The sequence below is a fragment of the Protopterus annectens genome, chromosome 2.part1 (assembly GCF_019279795.1).
Source record: "Protopterus annectens isolate FY-2018-M chromosome 2.part1, PAN1.0, whole genome shotgun sequence".
NCBI classification, from domain to species: domain Eukaryota; kingdom Metazoa; phylum Chordata; order Ceratodontiformes; family Protopteridae; genus Protopterus; species Protopterus annectens.
Genome location: NC_056729.1, coordinates 83,562,110 through 83,581,324, shown reverse-complemented (window position 1 = coordinate 83,581,324; position 19,215 = coordinate 83,562,110). Strand labels below are relative to the sequence as shown.

At 40.3% G+C, this 19,215-nt stretch overlaps 1 protein-coding gene across 1 annotated transcript in view; it reads right to left on the bottom strand.

The window, feature by feature from the left end:
* Positions 1-19,215, bottom strand: part of LRBA (LPS responsive beige-like anchor protein) — a 4,045,850-nt gene that overhangs the window by 3,165,777 nt on the left and 860,858 nt on the right. Inside the window, exon 13 of the mRNA XM_044063433.1 lies at positions 10,051-10,219. Coding sequence (XP_043919368.1) covers positions 10,051-10,219 — 169 coding nt within the window. The remainder of the gene's footprint in view (positions 1-10,050; positions 10,220-19,215) is intronic.

Below are 19,215 nucleotides of genomic sequence, written 5' to 3'. Positions count from 1 at the left end.
TTTGAGCTGGGACACAGGATCTGAACTGCCTAGACACAATAAGACCTTAAGTTTAACTTTTTGGGCTGCCAAAAAAGCAATTGCTAGGAAATGGAAATCAAAATCTAAACCAACAGTGGCTATCAAGTATGGAGAGCGCAGTGGTAGCATTGTCGCCTCACAGCAAGAGGTTCTCCAGTTTGATTCTTGGCTGGGTGCTTTCTGTGCTGAGTCTGCATGTCCTCCCTGTGTTTGTGTGGGTTTCCACCAACATTACAAAGACATGCGCCTGGAGCATTTCTCTCCAGGCCTTTGCTGAAAATTGGGTTTGTTCCAAGTCGGACTTTCCTGTTTAACAAATGTATAATAATAAAAAAAAGGTGTTCTGGCACTTTTAATACTAACACAAAATATGGGACAAATGACAACAGCTCTTTACAGTGACAAAGCTTACTGCCTGCAACAGCCTAGGAAACATGAATATGTAACAAGTCTTACATAAGCAAGCAACAGAAAATTAAGGAATCCAAAACAGAACAACAGAGGCTGATAAAATTACTACCACACTGAGAACACTGGCATAGGCAGTTATGAAGATATAATTTTGTGTTGACAGCTTCCACATCTGTAGATCCTTCTACACATTGAATGTAATGATTTTATTTCTGAAAATAAAACAGCACCAAGGTAAAGCTCAAACCACAGAAAGGAAAAACCTAATGGCTTTGATTGAATACACTTGACACTACTATAAGAGAAAAATAATGCAAAAATATACAAAATAAGAAAAATACACAAATTTAAACAAAATTTTCAGGATCCTCCTCTGACAGCAGCTGAACATACCTTACCTATTAAAATATTCAAACTCCCTGCTAAATTAGTCATGGAAACAGAACAAAACTCTGGTCCACAGGGAAACAAAGTATTTCTTCTTTCTACAAGGAGTTGCACTTGACTAGTGGATGGGGGGTGGCAACTCATGTCCCCATGCTGCAACAAAATACTAGGGAAAACTAAATGACCAACTGGAAGATTCTGAAGGCATATAACAGCAAGTTTGTTTTAAGCTTTTCAAGCTTAACCAATAGGACTTAATTTAACATATAAATCAAGTAAAAATGTTCTTGTAATGCAGATTTTAGTCATTTCCCATTCAATTAAAAAAGTTAATCAGATGTTAACCTTGTAAGAGGGATAAGTACAGTTATGTTAGGAACTGAATTGTACATGTTCATGGATGTTCATTGTTGCAGTAGTCTTTATATTTGGGATTTCTAATGCAGAAAGCTGTAATGCCCAATTTACCCTGCTTTGCACCCTTACTCCCCTCTAGGCTGAGTAGATGTCATCCCACCTGGAGGTCACCAACTCTGAGATCTATAAGGGGCATAAGCCCTCGCCATCTTTGGATTTTTTTTGCCCTGGCAGCCTCCAGGAACCTGTGGCTGATTTAGGGCATTAACAGCTCTGGTGGACAAAAGAATGATTGTCCCCATAAACCAAGACCACCTCCTTAAACTTCACCTCTTAGCTCTAGGTCAATCCAATGAAAGATGCCCTGTGTGGTAGTAGACAGTGAAGAAGAATGACTATGAATATGACCTAAACCCAGTTATGCCCATAGTATAAGAAGAGAGCCAAAGGGAGATAAAGTCTGTAACAGTGAATACAGCCAAGCACCTACAATCAAGATAAGCTAACACAGCTGTATGATGTTCACTGTATGTTAACTGCTGTAATAGTCTTCACATCTGGGAATATTCCCAAAGTTAAAGAATCAATGGCTGGCTGGCCCTGAGGAAGTTTCAGATGAAGTACACCTCCTCCCAGAATGGCTGTGGCGAATCCTGATTAGAGTTTAGAGCCAGTGGCTAGGTCCAGGCTTTAATGCCTGCAGAAGGCTTAGACTGAGGACCAGGTAGCTACTTCTAAAATAAATGGCGTGATGACCCCCATTCCCTCACCAGAGGATGGCTGAAGTGGCTGCTGTGGATCTAAAAGTGTGTGTGTGTGTGTGTGTGTGTGTGTGGATTTTGCCATGAAGGCAATAAAACAAAATAGATACCAAGGGTTAGCCATTTTCAGATGGCTTTAGAGCAAGGCCTTCTCTTATAAAAGACTGCTGCTTTTCTATTGTCTTTTGCCCTGTCCTTGTAAAGGGCAGAAATTTACGCTTTGTGGGTCTTGCCTGCTTAATGAACAAATAATTATTATAAAATAAACAATTCTCAATCAGTTCTAATATTTCAGAAAATTCAAACATCCATTAAAACAGTAAGAAAACTTACTGGAAATACATCAGTGTAGGGAAGATTATAAGTTCTATACTGCTCATTTAAAACTTTTAGTATGTATGATTAAGACAACGAATTACACAGCTAAACAGACAGCTAAAAGTGTAATTACACACATTTTGTATATTAAGAAATCCACCTTTGTGGACAGTTCCCATAATTGTCTACACTATTACTTTAATAAAGATGAATTTAACTTGTATGAGAGCTCATTTGAAAACATCTTTTTTATGACTGGACGGTGCACAAGCTGAAAATGTTTCACAAATGTCTTATGTACAAACACTGCAAAATTTGGAAAGCTGTAATCACTTTTATAAATGCAAGATGGTATGAAAAGCAACATTATCAGAGTGCAAAATGGAAATTTGTGCCTATACTTGTCAACACAACTACAACAGTGCAGGTTTCAAAATGTGTGCATTTATACTATGTAAAACCACACATCACAAACTTGTCTTATAGAGATTTAGCGTTAAGAAAAAAATGTTGCATCAAGTTGCACACTTTTCAGAAAATATAAAGAGCAAATCATTTTAAATATTTAACATCAATGCAAACTCAGCATAAGTTAATTGATGCCATCTTACTAGTGCAGAAAGTACAGATGTGCAAAATCTTTTCCTAACAGTTAATGTCTTTCTCTTCATTGTGCAGAATTCTAAACAGAAGGAATCTCCCACCAAGGGCAGCCCAACGCTCAGCCAAATATACCAGTCTAATGATCTTGTACACTTCTAAGTCATACCTATGCTCCCCACACACAACATAGGGCATAAAAGCGAAGTATGGACACAGTTACCCAGAAATGAAAAGTCCAAGATGAGAACAGCCTCCATAAGACAAAGGAGTCCATGCACATCTAAAAGGAAAAAATACACGAGAAAAAAGGCAAACCCTCAGCCAGAAGGGAATTTGCAACAATAACCAGAACAAACAAGAGGGGTTTACCAGAACAAACAAGAGGGGATTGGAGGGAGGGAACAAATACTCCAACAGTGAAGAGACAGACATCTATTGTTATGGTAAGATTTTACACAACTGTACTATCTCCTTCTGTTTAGGATACTGCAGCAGTGATATGAAAGGGAGAGTAAAAAGCTCAAAAAACAGAATGGAAGGTGGAAGGCTGAGAAGTGTCCTCAACAAACCCATATAAACTGGTTTCAGCAGAACATGCTCTGGGCCCTAGAAACCATACCCAATTTATAATATGTCCATAAGTAAGTACGAGGCTATCTGCCCAAGGGCATCTATAAGCCTAGCCAGAATGTGTTGGCTTTTGCAACCCCCTTAGATTAGTGCCCTGTGCCTCTGTCCAGCAGAGCCATTAGTTCCCTGTGCCTCTGTCCAGCAGAGCCACGGCAGTGATCCCCGGGGTAAGTTTTCTGTTTCCCATCCACTTGTCAAGGTTTCTCTTAAAGAGTGTTAGTGAGGGGCTCTGCCTAATGTAGATTGGAATCCTGTTCCAAAGCATGGGGAGTCTCTCGGACAAGAATCTATAACTCCAGCACGTCTTATTTATCATTGTTGTGAGGTTTCGATCCCTAGAGCATGTGGCTCTCGGGGATTTGTTTTTTTTGTTTTTTTTTAGGTGGAGCATGTCCATCAATTCTGGGTTGGACATGGCCTTGCACGTCAGGCATAGATCATCTCTGAGCAAGCGGTATGCAACAGAGTACAGCTGGAGTTTCTTCAGTCGGGATGCACAGGGCATCTGTTTGAGACCAGTAATCCTCCTAGTGAGGTACTTCTGTGGTCTTTCCAGCTGTTGCAGGTGTCTTGTAAGGTACATCCCAAATGGGGAATTGTACTGTATGATGGGTCTGAGGAGTGATGAGTAGAGGGGCACAATAACCTCTTTTGTTCTAGATGCGAACCCTTTTGTGATTAGGTGGGCTACATAGAAGGATTTTCTAACCACTTTTGCAATATGATTATCAAAGGAGGGATTACTATCTACTTGGGTCCGCAGATCCCTTATTACATTTTCTGTATTTAGGGGACTACCACGTATGTGGTAGTTCGGAGGTATTTTGTTTTTTCCAAAGGGGATGACTATGCACTTTTTGGCATGCTTTTAATGCTTGGTAAAGGTATGCACTGAAGATCAAGTAGCAGCTTCAAGGATGGAACTGGTGCCCAACCCCTTGAGGGACAATAGAAGAGGCAATAGCCCTAGTGGAATGAGCACTAACAGAAGTAGAGAGAGATTTCTCACAAAAAGAAAAACAAAAGGAAATGGCCTTGGATATCAAGGAGGAGATTGCTTGCTTAGAGACAGACAACCCAAAGACCTAGGATGAAAGTAAATAAAAAGCTGATCAGAGTTATGAATAGTCCTAGTTTTATCCAAGTAGCACCTGAGCTGTCTGTGCAAATCCAAGGGATGCAGGACCCTCTCAATAGCAGTCTGAGGAGACGGGGAAAAAGAAAGGGACTTGTACTGACTGATTCAAGGACAACTCATTTACTACCCTGTGCATAAAAGAAGGATTACTATGAAGGGAGACACTATCCCTGTGAAAAAAACAAAAAAGGAGGAATGGCCATAAGGGCCTGGAGCTCAGAAATCCTCCAAGCAGAAGAAAGAGCCAGCAACAAAACAGTCATCCAGTCCAATGTTGCAAAGAAGCAGAATCTCCAGGCTCAAAAGGAGCCTGTGTCAGTTTTTCCAAAACAAAATTAAGGCCCCAAGAACAGGAATAGGTTTCCTTGGAGGCCCAATATGCAGGATGCCTTTAAGAAATTGACTTCAAAACAATAAGCCAAAGGAGGATTCAAAGGCAGACAAGCAAAAATGGCTGACAAATGGGCCTTCACAGAAGAATAGGCTAGACTGGAAGAACTCACAAATAAGAAAGGACCAGAGTGTCCCTCACTGAAAAAAGGTCACCAGACAGAAAACCTTTTCCATTTGAATCTACAAGATTTTCTGGTTGAGGGTTTGTTTGCCTCCTGTAAAACCCTGAGCACATCCTCAGAAAAGAGGTGCCTGAAATGGATCAAAACCCTATCAACCACATTGTCAATTGAAGAGTTGGGAAGGGAGGATGGATGAGATCATCCAACTGGTGAAGTAACTTGCAGTGATTGCCTCGGCAAGATGCATTAAGAGGAGGAACCAATGCTGTCTTGGCCAAAAAGGGAGTCATTAGCAAGATTACTGAGGAGTCCAGCTGAATCTTCTGCAGGACTCTTAGAAATTGAAGACGAGGAGGGAAAGCATAAAGAAACATCCTCTTTCAAGGAAAGGAAGGGGTATTCATCTTCAACAACAGATGGCATGGCACTCTGGAACAGATGAGAGGAAGCTGCCTGCTCAGAGGAGAGGCAAAAAGATCTACCTGAGGAATACCCCACTGACGGACAATGCCCAGAAACAGGTCTCTGTGAGGCATCCCTTTATGAGCCTGTGTTTTGGACCTGCTCAGAGGGTCTGTGCTCTGAAAGAATGCATACATCCTAAAGAGTTAACAGATAACTGAGAGACGCCTTTCAAGCCATCTTGCAGAGGAGGTAAGATTTTGGGCCTTTAAATGGAACAAAGCTGTAAAGGTTTTCTTACTCTGATGATGCCTGACTATGTTTGCAGGTGAAAGCGCTTAGTTATCGGTTTATATCTATAGAATTATTACGTGTTTTCCACTTGTTTGTTCTATTAAAGTTTGCAGTGTCTGGGGAGCTGAGTCGGTTTGTTTTTTACTAGTTTTTGGAGTTATATTGTGTCGGCTGGAAGATTTTGGGCCTCCCTGTTGACATTCCACATCGTTGTAGTATTGTCGGTGTACAACTTCAAGAGGCCTGGAGAGAACATGGGGTTAAAAGCTTTATGGGCCAGAATCACAGCTCTCATCTTTTTGATGTTGATATGGTCTGACTTCTGATGAGGGGACCAGAGACCCTGACCAAAAGATGCCCCCACCCCATGTCTGAGGCATCAGTGAACAGTTATTGAGAATGGACTGGAGGCTGAAAGTGCTGGCCTGGGTTGACAGCAAATTGTCAAATCCACCACTCAAACTACATATTAACGCAGAGAAGGAGAGGTGCACTGAAGTCCAGATGGTAACAATGCTGCAGCCAAAGTGACCTGAGGTACCACTAAAGCTTCTGCATTTGCAGTCTGGCAAGAGGGATCATTGGAATACAGGAGGCCATGAATACCAGGGCCTGAAGAAACTCCCTGGTTGGCATGGCAAACAGAGGAAAGAGAGATTTCAAGAAGCTTCACAATGACAAATCTTTTGGAGGTGGAAGAGAGGCCAATAATGGCACTGTCGGAATCTTGCATCCCGCATACACATGATCCTGACAAGGAGTTAAGATGAACTTTTGGAAGCTGATAGTGAACCCCAAACTTTGAAGAAGAAATTTGGTGAACTCCAGATCCTATTAACAAGCAACTGGAAGAAGGCACCTGAAGCAACAGGTAGTCTAGATAAAGAAAAATCTGAATGCCTTGGAGCCTGCAAAACACAATCACAGAAGCTACACATTTTGTGAATACTCTTGGGGCAGTAGAAGCCAAAGGGCAAAGCAGAGAAATGAAAAAGAAAGGAAGATACAGAGAAATGTAAAAATGTCCTGAAGAGGGGGTGAATACGGATATAAAGGTAAGCATCTTTCAAATCCAAAGACATGAGAAAAAGCCTGGGGTAGTAAAAGAGGAAACAGGGTTTAAAGAATAAGCATCTGAAAAAAAGGAACCTTGAGAAAGGTGCTGAATAAAGAGAGATCCAGAATAGGTCTTCAAGTGCCCTCCTTTTCAGGAACCAGTAACATTCTGGAATAAAAACTCTTTTCCACTTGGGAAGGGGGGACAGGTTGAATGATTCCTTGGTTCACCAGGGACCATAGAACCTCAAGGAAATGAGGAAGTTGCTCTAGAGTAGGTTGAGGAATCCCTGAAAAAGGAGCAAGACACTTTCATACCATGAAGTAACCCTAACAGTTGACAGAAAGAACCCAAGAGTCTGAAATAAGTCACCAATTTGAAAGACAAAGGGAAAGCCGAAGGGATAAAGGAACCTGGCCTAAGTAAGGGGTGAATTGTCCAAGAGAAGTGGGCTTATCAGAAAAAGGAGGCTTCTGGGCCACAAAAATCTGAGAAACATTAACACAGTGGGCCTGCCTACCACCCTTCCTGCCTTCGGAGGCCTGGCAGAGTACCTGCGAACAAAAGCATACCTAGATGGAGAATTCCTCCAAACATATGAATAGGAGAGACAAAAATATGTTTTACGGTCCTGCAAGGCTTTGCATTTCTCTTGAACAGACTTAAACAAGTCTGCAACAGCAGTCCCAAAATGATGTTTACTATCCAAAAGAACATCCAACAACTTGGCTTTAGTGTCCTCAGGCAGAAACTGGAGACAAAGCCAAGAATAACATCTCATAACAGACCCAAAAGCCACAGCCCTGGAACAGGCATCTTCAGCATTACAGTTACATTTAGAGTGGTGAGCCACTTGAGAAGCAGAACCTAAAATAGGTAAGGCACAGGACTGGCCTTCAGAATCAGGGTGGTCAGAAATAACCTGACAAACCTGAGTAATCAAGGCCAGAAGATAACTAATCATGTGGGTCTGATAATTAACAGTCCTAAGGGCCAAAGTAGAAGCAATGCAAACTTTCTTACCAATCCTCTCCATTGTCCTATTATCTTTATCAGAAGGCAAAAGTTTGGAAGATGGCAAGAGCTTAGAAGGTTTGCCAGAAGACACTGACACCACACAGCAGGATCAGGATGATGACTCAAGAACCTTATAGAACCCATCAGGCTTCTTAGGAGGCTGAGAATCAGGAGACTTGGAAGCAGCAATGAAAGTGCCTAACAAGGCAGCCGACACAGGACGAACTGCCTATAGTTTAGGAGTATCTATCTGAACAACTCATATTATCTTTCTGAATATCAGACACTTAAGAATCCCATGTAAAATACTCCATCATCCTAGCAGTTGTGTCACCAAAGGACAATTCCTTGAAAGGAGACTCAGGGCTAAAAGACTCCCCTTCATCAGAACCATAAGCCAAAGGTGAAGGCATCTGTAACGAATGGGACAAAGACCCCTCATCAGACAATTAATCCTCATCTGCGCAATCCAGTTCCCTATACCATTTAGAAGAGGGTAAAGGTTCAAGGAGCAGCAGGTACCGAAACCTTCTGAGGAGGCTTCAGGGCCATCAAGGTAGAAAACAAGCCCCAAGTAAACGCTTGCCATTCCCTTTGAGGATCCTTAGGATGGACCGAAACATGCTTCAGTTTGTTTTTTCTTGGTGGGGACGTCAGTCCAAAAAATATTAGAGGTTCTGAGCCTTGGCAAGATTAGATAAGAATCCAGAACCTTCTTCCTGACCAATACCTGCGGAATCCCTCTAGGACCCTCCAAGATAACCATCTCAGCTCACCCTCAAAGCCCAGAACAGATGCCTGTAGAGCCTACGATGACATGCAAAAAGACATCCTTGTCAGTCTCTGCCATGGTCCTGGGCAGAGAAATCCATTGTAGATGCTGAATTACCTACAGAGCTATTACCTACTTCTACAGACATCCGTTGAAGGCTGGACAGTTAAAGAATCCGTCTGAGACTTTTTGGCCTTCTTACCTGCCAGAAGCATCTCGGGGTTAAAGGATTAAGCCAAACAGCAAAGAAGTTCTGGGTAGCTGTGTCCATATGTCCCTTTTACACTACATTCTGTGCAGGGACCATAGATGAGGCATACAGCATGTACACCATCATTAGGATGTGGTATATTGGCTGAGCATTGGGTTGCCCTCGGTAGGAGATGCCGTCTGTTTAGAATACTGCAACAGTGATATAGAAGGACATCAAGTGATTTGTATGAAATATGGTAACCCATGCTGTGCAATGAGCATAGGTCATTGTCAGTCGTCATGGCTGCAAGGATGCAGTGAAGAAATGAGGGGCCACAGATTAGCAATAATTTGTATACAGGAAGAGAGAGAGATTGAATACCTTTGTTCCTTGAGTGTGCCCACAGCTGACCCTCAGCTACATGGCTGCTTCTTCTATTCCAGGATCCCATTATTACCTCTCCCTGCATGAGTTGCCTTGACAGCAGTGAAGAGGAATGAGATATTGACTTCACTGCATGCATCATCCCCTGGCTCTGACAGTCAAGCTATGTTAAGAAAAGGAAGCACAAATACAGACTGAAGCTAGTAGCAGGCAACGTCACAATGCTCTTCAACTTGCATGCCAATTTTTTTTCCCTTAAACCCTACCCCCAACATGTCCAGCCTAGAGCAGCCAACCTCCTCAGCTAGCCTCCCGTACATGGAATTTGTTTAGCTTTAAGCCATGACCTTTACTTCTGTAAGTTCTGATACACTTACTTCAGTACATTTCCTCCCCCTTCATGATAGGCATGCCCATCCTCCCTGCCAGCTTTGTCAGTCAGTATACCATTGTATCAGGAAAGGAAAGCACATTGTCAACAATCAAGTTATGACTCTCCCCCAAATGTCATTGTTAGGAGAAACTGACATACTCAAAGACCATGACTAACTTGTCTAAAGTTAGATATCCAAGTGTTCCCACATCTTGTTTCTCACATAGGAAGTACTCCATAATCATATATAGCCATTCAAGGAAAACTAGTAGCTGGGATCAGACTACATTCAATGACCTACTTAAAAACATCTGCCAACAAAATGATGAGAATGCCTAAAAACAATGGTTCAGTAGTTAGAAACTTCCTTTAGTGATTAGACTGCAAAAGTGATTTGTAAACTGACAATGGACATACCCAGTCCTTTAGGAACAACTCCGCTGCGGTCTTGTGGATTCACTACCCAGTAGTAATATTTCAAAGTGTGCATTATCTGCAGAACTGTCCCAACTCGTCGAACTGCATTGTATATTGTGACTGTGTTAATGAAATCCGTGGACACATATGTATACAGCATTAACTGAAGCTACAAGGAAGAAAAATAAAAAAGCCAATTATCTTTCATAAGCAGAACTAGGCATGACAATTTAGCTTTTCATGATGACGCATAATTCTTGTAAAACCTCTGACCACTAAAAAAAAATATATATATATATATATATATATATATATATATATATATATATATATATATATATATATGTATATATATATATATATATATATAAGCAAAGAAGTCAGTTTAGAAGAAAAAGAAAAGCTGCAGTGTAAAATTTTTGATGAATAAAAGTGAACTACTAAAGCCAGGTAGTAGCCGGAGCACAAAATAATCTGCTATACTCATGTACAGAAACAATCTAGTACAAATAAAACAAGAAAAGCATGCAGACTGTATTACAAGAGAAAACTGGTAAAAAAAAATACAAATGAACACAACAAGAAAACTGTGAAAGTGTCTGCCAGCAATGTAGTATCGATAAGCACAAAACTATTAAACATATCCAGGTACTACAAAATCTGTCTGGCATCTTTAAGAAATTTCTAGCAAGCAAGAGAGATCAAGATTCCAGTCTGCTGTTTTGACTGTGTACTATTTCAAAAACACTGCAACATCCACACATTTCTCTTAAAGTCTCCTGCTCATCTGCCTACAATAAAGGACTGAAACAACAGCATTAAGACCAACAGCTTCTTTATTTAACTCAATCCATTACTTTATAATGCTGTTCAGATTTCATGCAGGACATCAACAGAAGGGCAACTCTTCATAAAACTCAACCATCTGAAGTCCACTCCAAAGGTGCAGACCAAGAGAAGAGGGATCCCTACTATTTGGGACTGAACTACAGGTGAAAGTCTGCGCAGAAATTTAAGACTATGGCAACACATCCAGCTGGAGCAAGAACTCCTCAGCCAGTAATCAAGATCTTACAAAAAGGCTGGGCATACTCACACACAGACAGTAGTTCGCACAGAAGGCAAGACAGTTACTAGCCAATTTCATCGGATTCCAGATGTCAATGATTGAGTGTGTATACATGAGCTTACTTTGGAAGCTTGAAGTTTAAAAACTTTGAACTTCATATGGTCATGACCATAAGATCAAAGTTTTAAAACTTTGAACGGTTTAAATGGAGATTGCCATACAGTGTGGAATGGGAAATTTAAAATTCTCTTCACTGTAATGGGATCTGGGAGTTGGTATATTTAATTAGCAGGGGGTGCAGGGAGGCTTGCCCCCTGCATAAATGTAAAAAATAAAAATATATATATTTTTTTCATCAATTCTTTGATCTTTCAAAACTTCAGTGTTATGTTCTCTTCCATATGAAGTTCAAAGTTTTGAAATTTCGAGTTTCCGAATCTCTCTCTCATATATATATATATATATATATACACATATATATATATATATATATATATATATATATATATATATATATTTATAAACATATACATATATATATATTTATATATATATATATATATATATACATACACACACATATACATACATATGTATGTATGTACACATATCCATATACACACATTTATGTTTTTATGTGCATGCACGTGTGCTTGCATGTGTGTGAGTAGACATGTATGGAATCACCAAAACAACTTGGTTCTATGCCAATAAAATAAAAATCTATTATGCTCTTCTCATCCAATCTAAAAGAAACACTTAAGTGGGTACCCACAGCTGTTGCAATGTTTTTGAGGTTCCCAGAAGAAATTAACATGGGAGGCAAGTAACCCTCTAAACCTTATCAACTTTATTTCACCAGCAGAAGACAGTACGATGTGCCTATAACACACTCACCAGTACTTTTAAGTTTACTGCAACATTAATCTTATGCACCTGCCAGACCACAGACTAACTGCCTAAACTTTCTCTTCACGTTTTGTCACAGTTCAGCTTGTTACCTGTATAAAGCTATTAAAAGTAATGGACATGACTACCATCCTTTTTAACAGATGTTCAGAAAAATATTTAATGACTCTAAGGAGAATGTGAAGGAGTCTTTGGGAAGCCCAGAATTGTGCAGTTTCTTGAAACCTCTAGCCAGTAAACAAGTTCTGTCAAAATGTCAGCAGGCATCTCTTTCAAGGTGCAATGTCAAGGAAACAAGACTTTTGCTTTATATCTTTAACTTTCTAACATAATGCTGTCTTTCCATTTACCAAGTACATTTTCTTCTACGTAATGAACATAAATATTCTCCACTTCATGTACAGCTTCACCTGGACTGTTTTACCAATCACCCACCAGTTCAATACAAAACGTTTTGCCTCTCAACAAATCAGCTGATCCCGAAGTACCTGTAATTTCCAATTGGTTTGTCTTGCATGTAACAGTTTCAGTGTTCGACCTTTGCCTTTCTTGCATGTCAAAAGATTTCTGTTTTGTGGGAAATGTATCCCTCTCTGGCAACATGTAACACCATCTGCTACGACTTTTAAAGAAAGGCATACATGTGAACTCACTGTATAGACAAGCTGAACTTCGCTGCTTAAACAGCACATTATCTGTAAACAAACAGTCATTTATACTGCATTCTCAGTGCCTTTTACATGGTCATTGGTTACAGTCTCTACATGCCCTACTGGTAATGTCCAGTGCAGGCAATGCTCTCCAGATACAGCTCCAACATTTTCTTGCAGTGTCCTGAGGAACTGGCAAGAGTATGGCACTTGGTCACTGTTTTGTCTCATTTTAAGGCTATGCCACTTTTACTGTACTTAATTACTCTGAACATGCTTCCCGCATCTATTTTATCATACTGTTTCCAAAGTTAAATATTAAACACCACAGCAACCTAGGAGGCTTTATGGATGCTTGCTTACCTTATTTGGTTTACCTCACTGTAATAAACTGCAACTCCTCATGTCCTGCAACATTTCATCTAGTAGTTCACTGCAATGATGAGGTTGTCACTACAGTGACAAATTAGGTTCTTGTTTGTGTGTCATATCAACACTGGTTGTAGCAGCATTGTTATGGTTTTCTGTGCTCCGTTCCTTCAGGCCTTAATGACCATAGAGCTGCTCTAACATCCTTGGATTTTAAGCATCATCTGATATTATGAAAAAATGGCATCACTTGTTATGTCCCTTGGATAAGGGCCATGTGGAACTGAGCCTTCTGTAAGTGATGTCACTTATTGCTATATACAGGATTCTTGTAGTGCTTTTCTCTGGTGGCTACTACAGAACTACCGGAGAACCTAGGGCTATAATTAGTTCTACAAAGGATTTTATGTTTTGTCTTCCCTTTAGTTCATCTCTGTCATCTGGTCCTACATAAACATGACCATTTTGATGTCTCATGCTAGGTTAATGTACTTTCTAATTTCTTCAGAATTGATGCATGTGTGTTTTAACCTTCTCAGGGATAGCATTCTTGGACTTTCAATTTTGGTTTTCTTTATTTTTTATTGTATACTGACTTGGATTATCTTTGGAATGCTATACATTTTCATGTTTTTTATCATTCTTGCTTTGTACTAGCCTACTTGAACAATCTTAGAATCCTTGCCTATTTTTCTTTACAGCCTAAACCTTTTTAGGGTGACAACTTAGCTTTATCCATGCCTGATGCTTTTGAGACCTCTATTATAGGATTGTTTATCATGACCATTTCCAAGATCCATGTTTTGGTCTTGCTCGTCATTGTTTTACTTCAATTCCTTACGTTCAAGTTACTCTGACCACCTACTTTTTTAATGTGCAATGGAAAACATGTTCCTGGTGAAGAAAATTAATTTCTCATGTAATTTAAGTTTTATCTTTATTGTACTAAAAGTTTTAAATTCTATTCATATTTATGCTTACTACAAGATATTTCATATCCTTGGTGTGCATCTATAAATGTTTTACCCCTTCCCCGATTATTATTTCTTACAGTTCCCAAGGGTTTTACATTTAAGATAGTGATGCTCTGGCAGTGCTCCACCCTTTATTTCCATCTTGTGTACCTGTTTGTATTTCATCCTTGCACACTATAAATCCTACACATACAAGCAAGCAGATGCCAAAACTGGGTCTCTGAGGTTCCTCCTTGGTTAAATGCAAAATTCGGCCACATGTGGTGTCAGCTGTATTAATAGATGCCTATTATGTACCACACAAAGGATCAGATTTGGCAGCGGTAGCTATATGCTTTAAATTAGAGCAATAACTTTTACCAGTAGGGCTGCCAACTCTGCTGAGTATGTTGGGAACCTGACAATTTATTCAAAGTGCAGTAAACAAATGCCTAGCCAGCGAAGTGAATTCATTTCACCAAAATACCATTTAGTGATGAAGAGTTCCCTTTTTTCCACAGTTGTGTGACCTCAGATTAGGTATATATACATTCATGGCTATGTGCTTTCCTCTCCCTTCACATGGGGAGTGCAGGGGAGGGGCTTCACTTTAAAAACAAAAATAAAAGCCTTGCCTCAAAGTTTGCTAGAAATTGTTTGGAATTGTATTTGAAGTTTCATTATTTGCAGATGCACTACCAATCTATTTACATGAATCCAAGTATGTCAAAAATGAAGGAATGAAAAAAAGAAGTCATGTACTCACCATAACGCTCCATGTGTACTGTCCATCTCACCTTCATTCTTAGCAGGTTGGGGCAGCGTCCCTAGCACCATCTTTCTTGGGTGGCTCAAGGGAGAATATTCTTCAGAACTGTGGAACCAAAGGAGGGACTGCTCCTGGGGGCAGGATCGACTTTGTAATGAGTGATAAACGTATGTGGTCTTGCCCATGTTGCTGTAGCACAAATGGCATCAATGGACAGTCTAGCCTTAAAGGTGGAAGAGATTGCAATTGCCCTTGTAGAATGACCTTTTATTTTATGGGGAAGATCTTTATTTTGAGATTTGTAAACAAAGGTTATATAACTTGAGAGCCATTTTGAAAGTGTCACTTTAGAAACTGGCACACATTTCCTTGAATCTGAAAAGGATACAAATAGTTGGTCAGATTTTCTGAAGTCCTTTGTCCTAAGTAAGTAGAAGCATAAATTGTCTATGTACATCTAATTGATGTAACATGTATTCTCTGCCTTATTCTCATAACTAGGGAAAAACATTGGCAGCTCTATGGATTGGCTCAAATTACAGTCTGAACACACTTTGGGTAAAAAGGAGTGGTTTGTTCATAAGGATACTCTGTTCTCTGTGGAAAATCATGTAGGGTGGTTTTATTGACGAGGCTTGCAGCTCTGACATCCTTCTAGCATAAGTAATAGCTATCAAAAGAATAGTTTTCCAGGACAAATATTTGAGATCGCAGGATAATGCTGGCTCAGAGGAAAAACTAAAAGGGATAGGACAAAATTTAAGTCCTATGGTGCTGGAGGGCCTTCAATAGGTGGTCTTAACAAAATGGTACCTTTAAAAAAGGCTTTGCATAGTCTGTGTGACATAATATTGAGGCCTGATTCACCTAAATGGAAATTGGATATTGCAGCTAACTGAACTGAAATAGTAGTTGAGGCTGCCCCTTCATTGAAAAGATTTGTCAAAAATTCTAGAATAGAAGCTACTGGGGTAGAAAAAGGATCAATGCAATTTTCTAAAGCCAAAGAAGAAAACCTTTTCTATTTGCTTGAATATGTCTTTCTCATTGAAGGCTTATGAGAAGAAATAAGGATTTGTTTTACTGAAGAAGACAGGTTAGGGAGCCTGGCTATGGCTGGAATCGGTGCAGCCAAGCTGTCAACTCGAGGGATTGAAGAGAGGGATGGAGTGTTCCTGATGCACGAGTCAGAAGATCCAGAACTTGGTCCAAAATCCAAGGCTCCTCCCGAAGATGAGCCCAAAGGAAGGAGAAAGTACAGTTGTGTACACTTACAATAAATGTAGATGTTCAAGTGTATTCACTGTTGCAGTCCTAACCAATGGGGTATCCAGCTCCCGGTAGCCCTTGATCGGCCAGAATACCAAAAGTAAGTAAATATGACATCGGCTGCCGTCTGTTGTAAAGGACGTCAGGACGTCTAATACAAAGGAGGCAGCCAACGTCACTTCCTCAGTCTTTTTTCCAAACAAGGTCAAGCCATCAAACGGGGGGTTCACAAAGGAAGATTTAAAGGGTTCTGCAAAGTCACAAGCATGCATCCAGGAATGTGTCCTTAAGGAAATTCCTGAACCCACTGCTCTGATCGCTCCATCCGCTGCATAGGAAATTAGCCTCATGGAGGAGTTGACCACAGAATTTAAGGAACAGAGCTGAAAAGAAAGTTTTTCTGCTGCCCCTTCAGCTACTGAACCCTGGAGAGCATCTCCTAGCTCTTTCAGGAGATCTCTCTGTAATCTTGTGAAGTGAGTTAGGTAATTCAGCGATCTAATAGCAAAGGTCACTGAAGAAAAAAACCTGCTTTCCTTATCTGTTCATCATGCAAGACTCCTTGGAGGTGAACAGCTCCTAAACAATACACACACAACTGTATATGCCCACCTGTAAGGGACATTTTCTGTCTGCACTTTTCACACTTTTTAAACCCAGAGGGTTTTGGGTCCTTCGTATCCTTGGTAGACATAACAGTGCTGATCAGTCAAGACAAGGAAAAAAATAGCCAACAAACTGCAGATATATGCAAAGAGAAAAACTTTATTTTTTTATATCAAAAACAACTAGTAAGAACAAACTATATCTAACTCTAACAGAAGGGAGAGGATGGCGTAACCCTCTAACAAACAGGCTATGCCCTGTGAAGAGAGAAGGGGATGGAAGACCCTCTAACTAAATGGGTCTAGGTAGTTCTCTAATTTAAATGAACTACTTGCAAGAATTAGAAATTAAGAAAGTCCTCTAACTAAAACAGGCCGATTAAATTGAATTTCAAAGTAGAACAGGGAAAATAGGCCTTGTAGAAAAACGGTGGCCAGCAACAGTTTAATGCAAAAGAAGCTAAAGGACTTGGCAGTAAAAAAACAAGCAATTACTAGTAGAAAAACACACTATTAAAAAGATACAGTAGAAAAAACACTTTTTTTACAAGAGAAATATTTGAAGAAATTGTACTTAGCCAGAGCCAGTGAGAAGATCATCCAATCTGTTTTAGCAGCAAATGAGATCTGGGGAGCTCTCCTAGTGCATGATGGGATAGGGGATAGCCACAAGCTAGTGAAAGACCTTGAGCTGATGTTTAAGGCCAATTCAGATCAGAGGATTGGATCCGAACCCAACCTGCTAAGAATGAAGGAGAGATAGGACATCACCACATCAAAAGTTATGTACTTACCATAACACTGCAACCACGTTGTCTTTATTCATCTGGCTTACCGAATAGTTTGTTGGATATGACCAGATATGACCTTGAAATCTTTTTTGAAGCTTTTAGATCTGAGGCTCAGGTTCCTACCCTACCCATAATGCCCCCTTGCTCCCTGTAATACCTCAGATAGAGTCTGCCCCAAAACATCACATATGCCATAAGATATGGAAAATATCACCTGTTATATTCTGCCAAAAGTGGTAACAGAGAAGATCAGCTCAAAGACTGAAGATATGACAAGGCCATGGACAGGTCTATTCAGTCAGCAAAGAATCGAATGTGACAATTTTGGCAAGAGGAATGTAGGGAGGTTGTGCAAGACAGCTTAAGACAACAAGGATAGAGTGTTATAAGTAAATAACTTTATCTGATGATGTCTGTCCAACTCAATGAACGGAACAGATTCCTCAGCTACTAAAGAACTCCAGTTTGCAAAACAGGGCTTGTACTTCCAAAATTCTTCAGGCAGAGGTGAAAACCATAAAAAATAGTTGTCCAAGTCAAAAACTTAAAATCTACAGACGCAACAGGTTCAAAAGGAGGCTTGGTTAAAATCTGAAGGGGAATATAATTGCTGATAGGGTGTATAAGCAGAAAAGATCCTTTAAGAAAGCCTTAGTCAACTTTAAGGAAGCAACAAGGCTGTGATTTTCCCTAACATGAAAATTAGATATGGCTAACAAACTTTAATGATACATAAGTTGGCATGTTCTTGGAATAATCCTGCCAGAAAATCCAAAATAAAACAAAATGTGCCACAAAAATGGGTCAAGGCCATTACAGTAAGCCCCTACAGCATATCTTTTCCACTTCTGTAAAATTTCCTCAGGTTAGTCTTCTGAAAGGACAAAAAATGTGCGTAACAGAAAGAGAGAGCCTGACATCCCTGGCAATTACTGGAGTTCAAGGAACCATGCAGTTAACTTTATGGGTTTCAAGTCTCAGTGAGGCTGACCAGGTGAGACAGTCGGGAAAAGTTTCAAATGAGGGCAAAGGGAGGGACCCAAACCTGACAGGGTCAAAATGGGACAATGACATCTACTGTTGCCGTACATCTGATGGCTTAGTGTAGAAACTTGGCTATGAGGGAAAAGAGTGTAAAAGCATATGGAAGACCTAGGGGACAACTGTAGACCAGAGCTGCCCTTGGTGACTGACTTTGAGGGAATCGGGGCAAAGTAGCTGCTGTACTTGGTGTTCAGGTAGAAAGTGAAAAGACTGCAGCACAGCTGGCTCCAGCAACTGAAAATCATTGATGCCATTGCTTGATTGAGGGACAACTCATGGGGCAGAAGAACAGACCTGCTCTGTTTTGTCCAATAAGGCACTGGAACTACCGGAGATGTGTGCAACTACCAAAAATAGTTAAGACAATGCCCATTGCCACACATTCATGGCTTCTTAGCATAACGGGTATGAACAGTTTTCTCCCCATCTACTGTTGTACTCTACTACTGCCATGTTCTCTGTCTGTATGGAGATCACAGCTTAGGGGAGATGGCCCTAAAATGTATGCAATGCTAACAGAACCACTCATCTCCAAAACATTGATTTGAAGGTTGGCTCTGCTATGGACCATGCGTCTTGGACATTTTCCCTTCATAATGACCTCCTTAACCCAAAAGGGAGGCATCTGTGGTCTCAGTGGCCATTGGGGGGTGGACAGGAAAACAGCCAACCCCAGAAGGCAAGAGGAAATGTCAACCAACACAAAATGTGATGCCTGAAAACTGGCATGAGGTGTA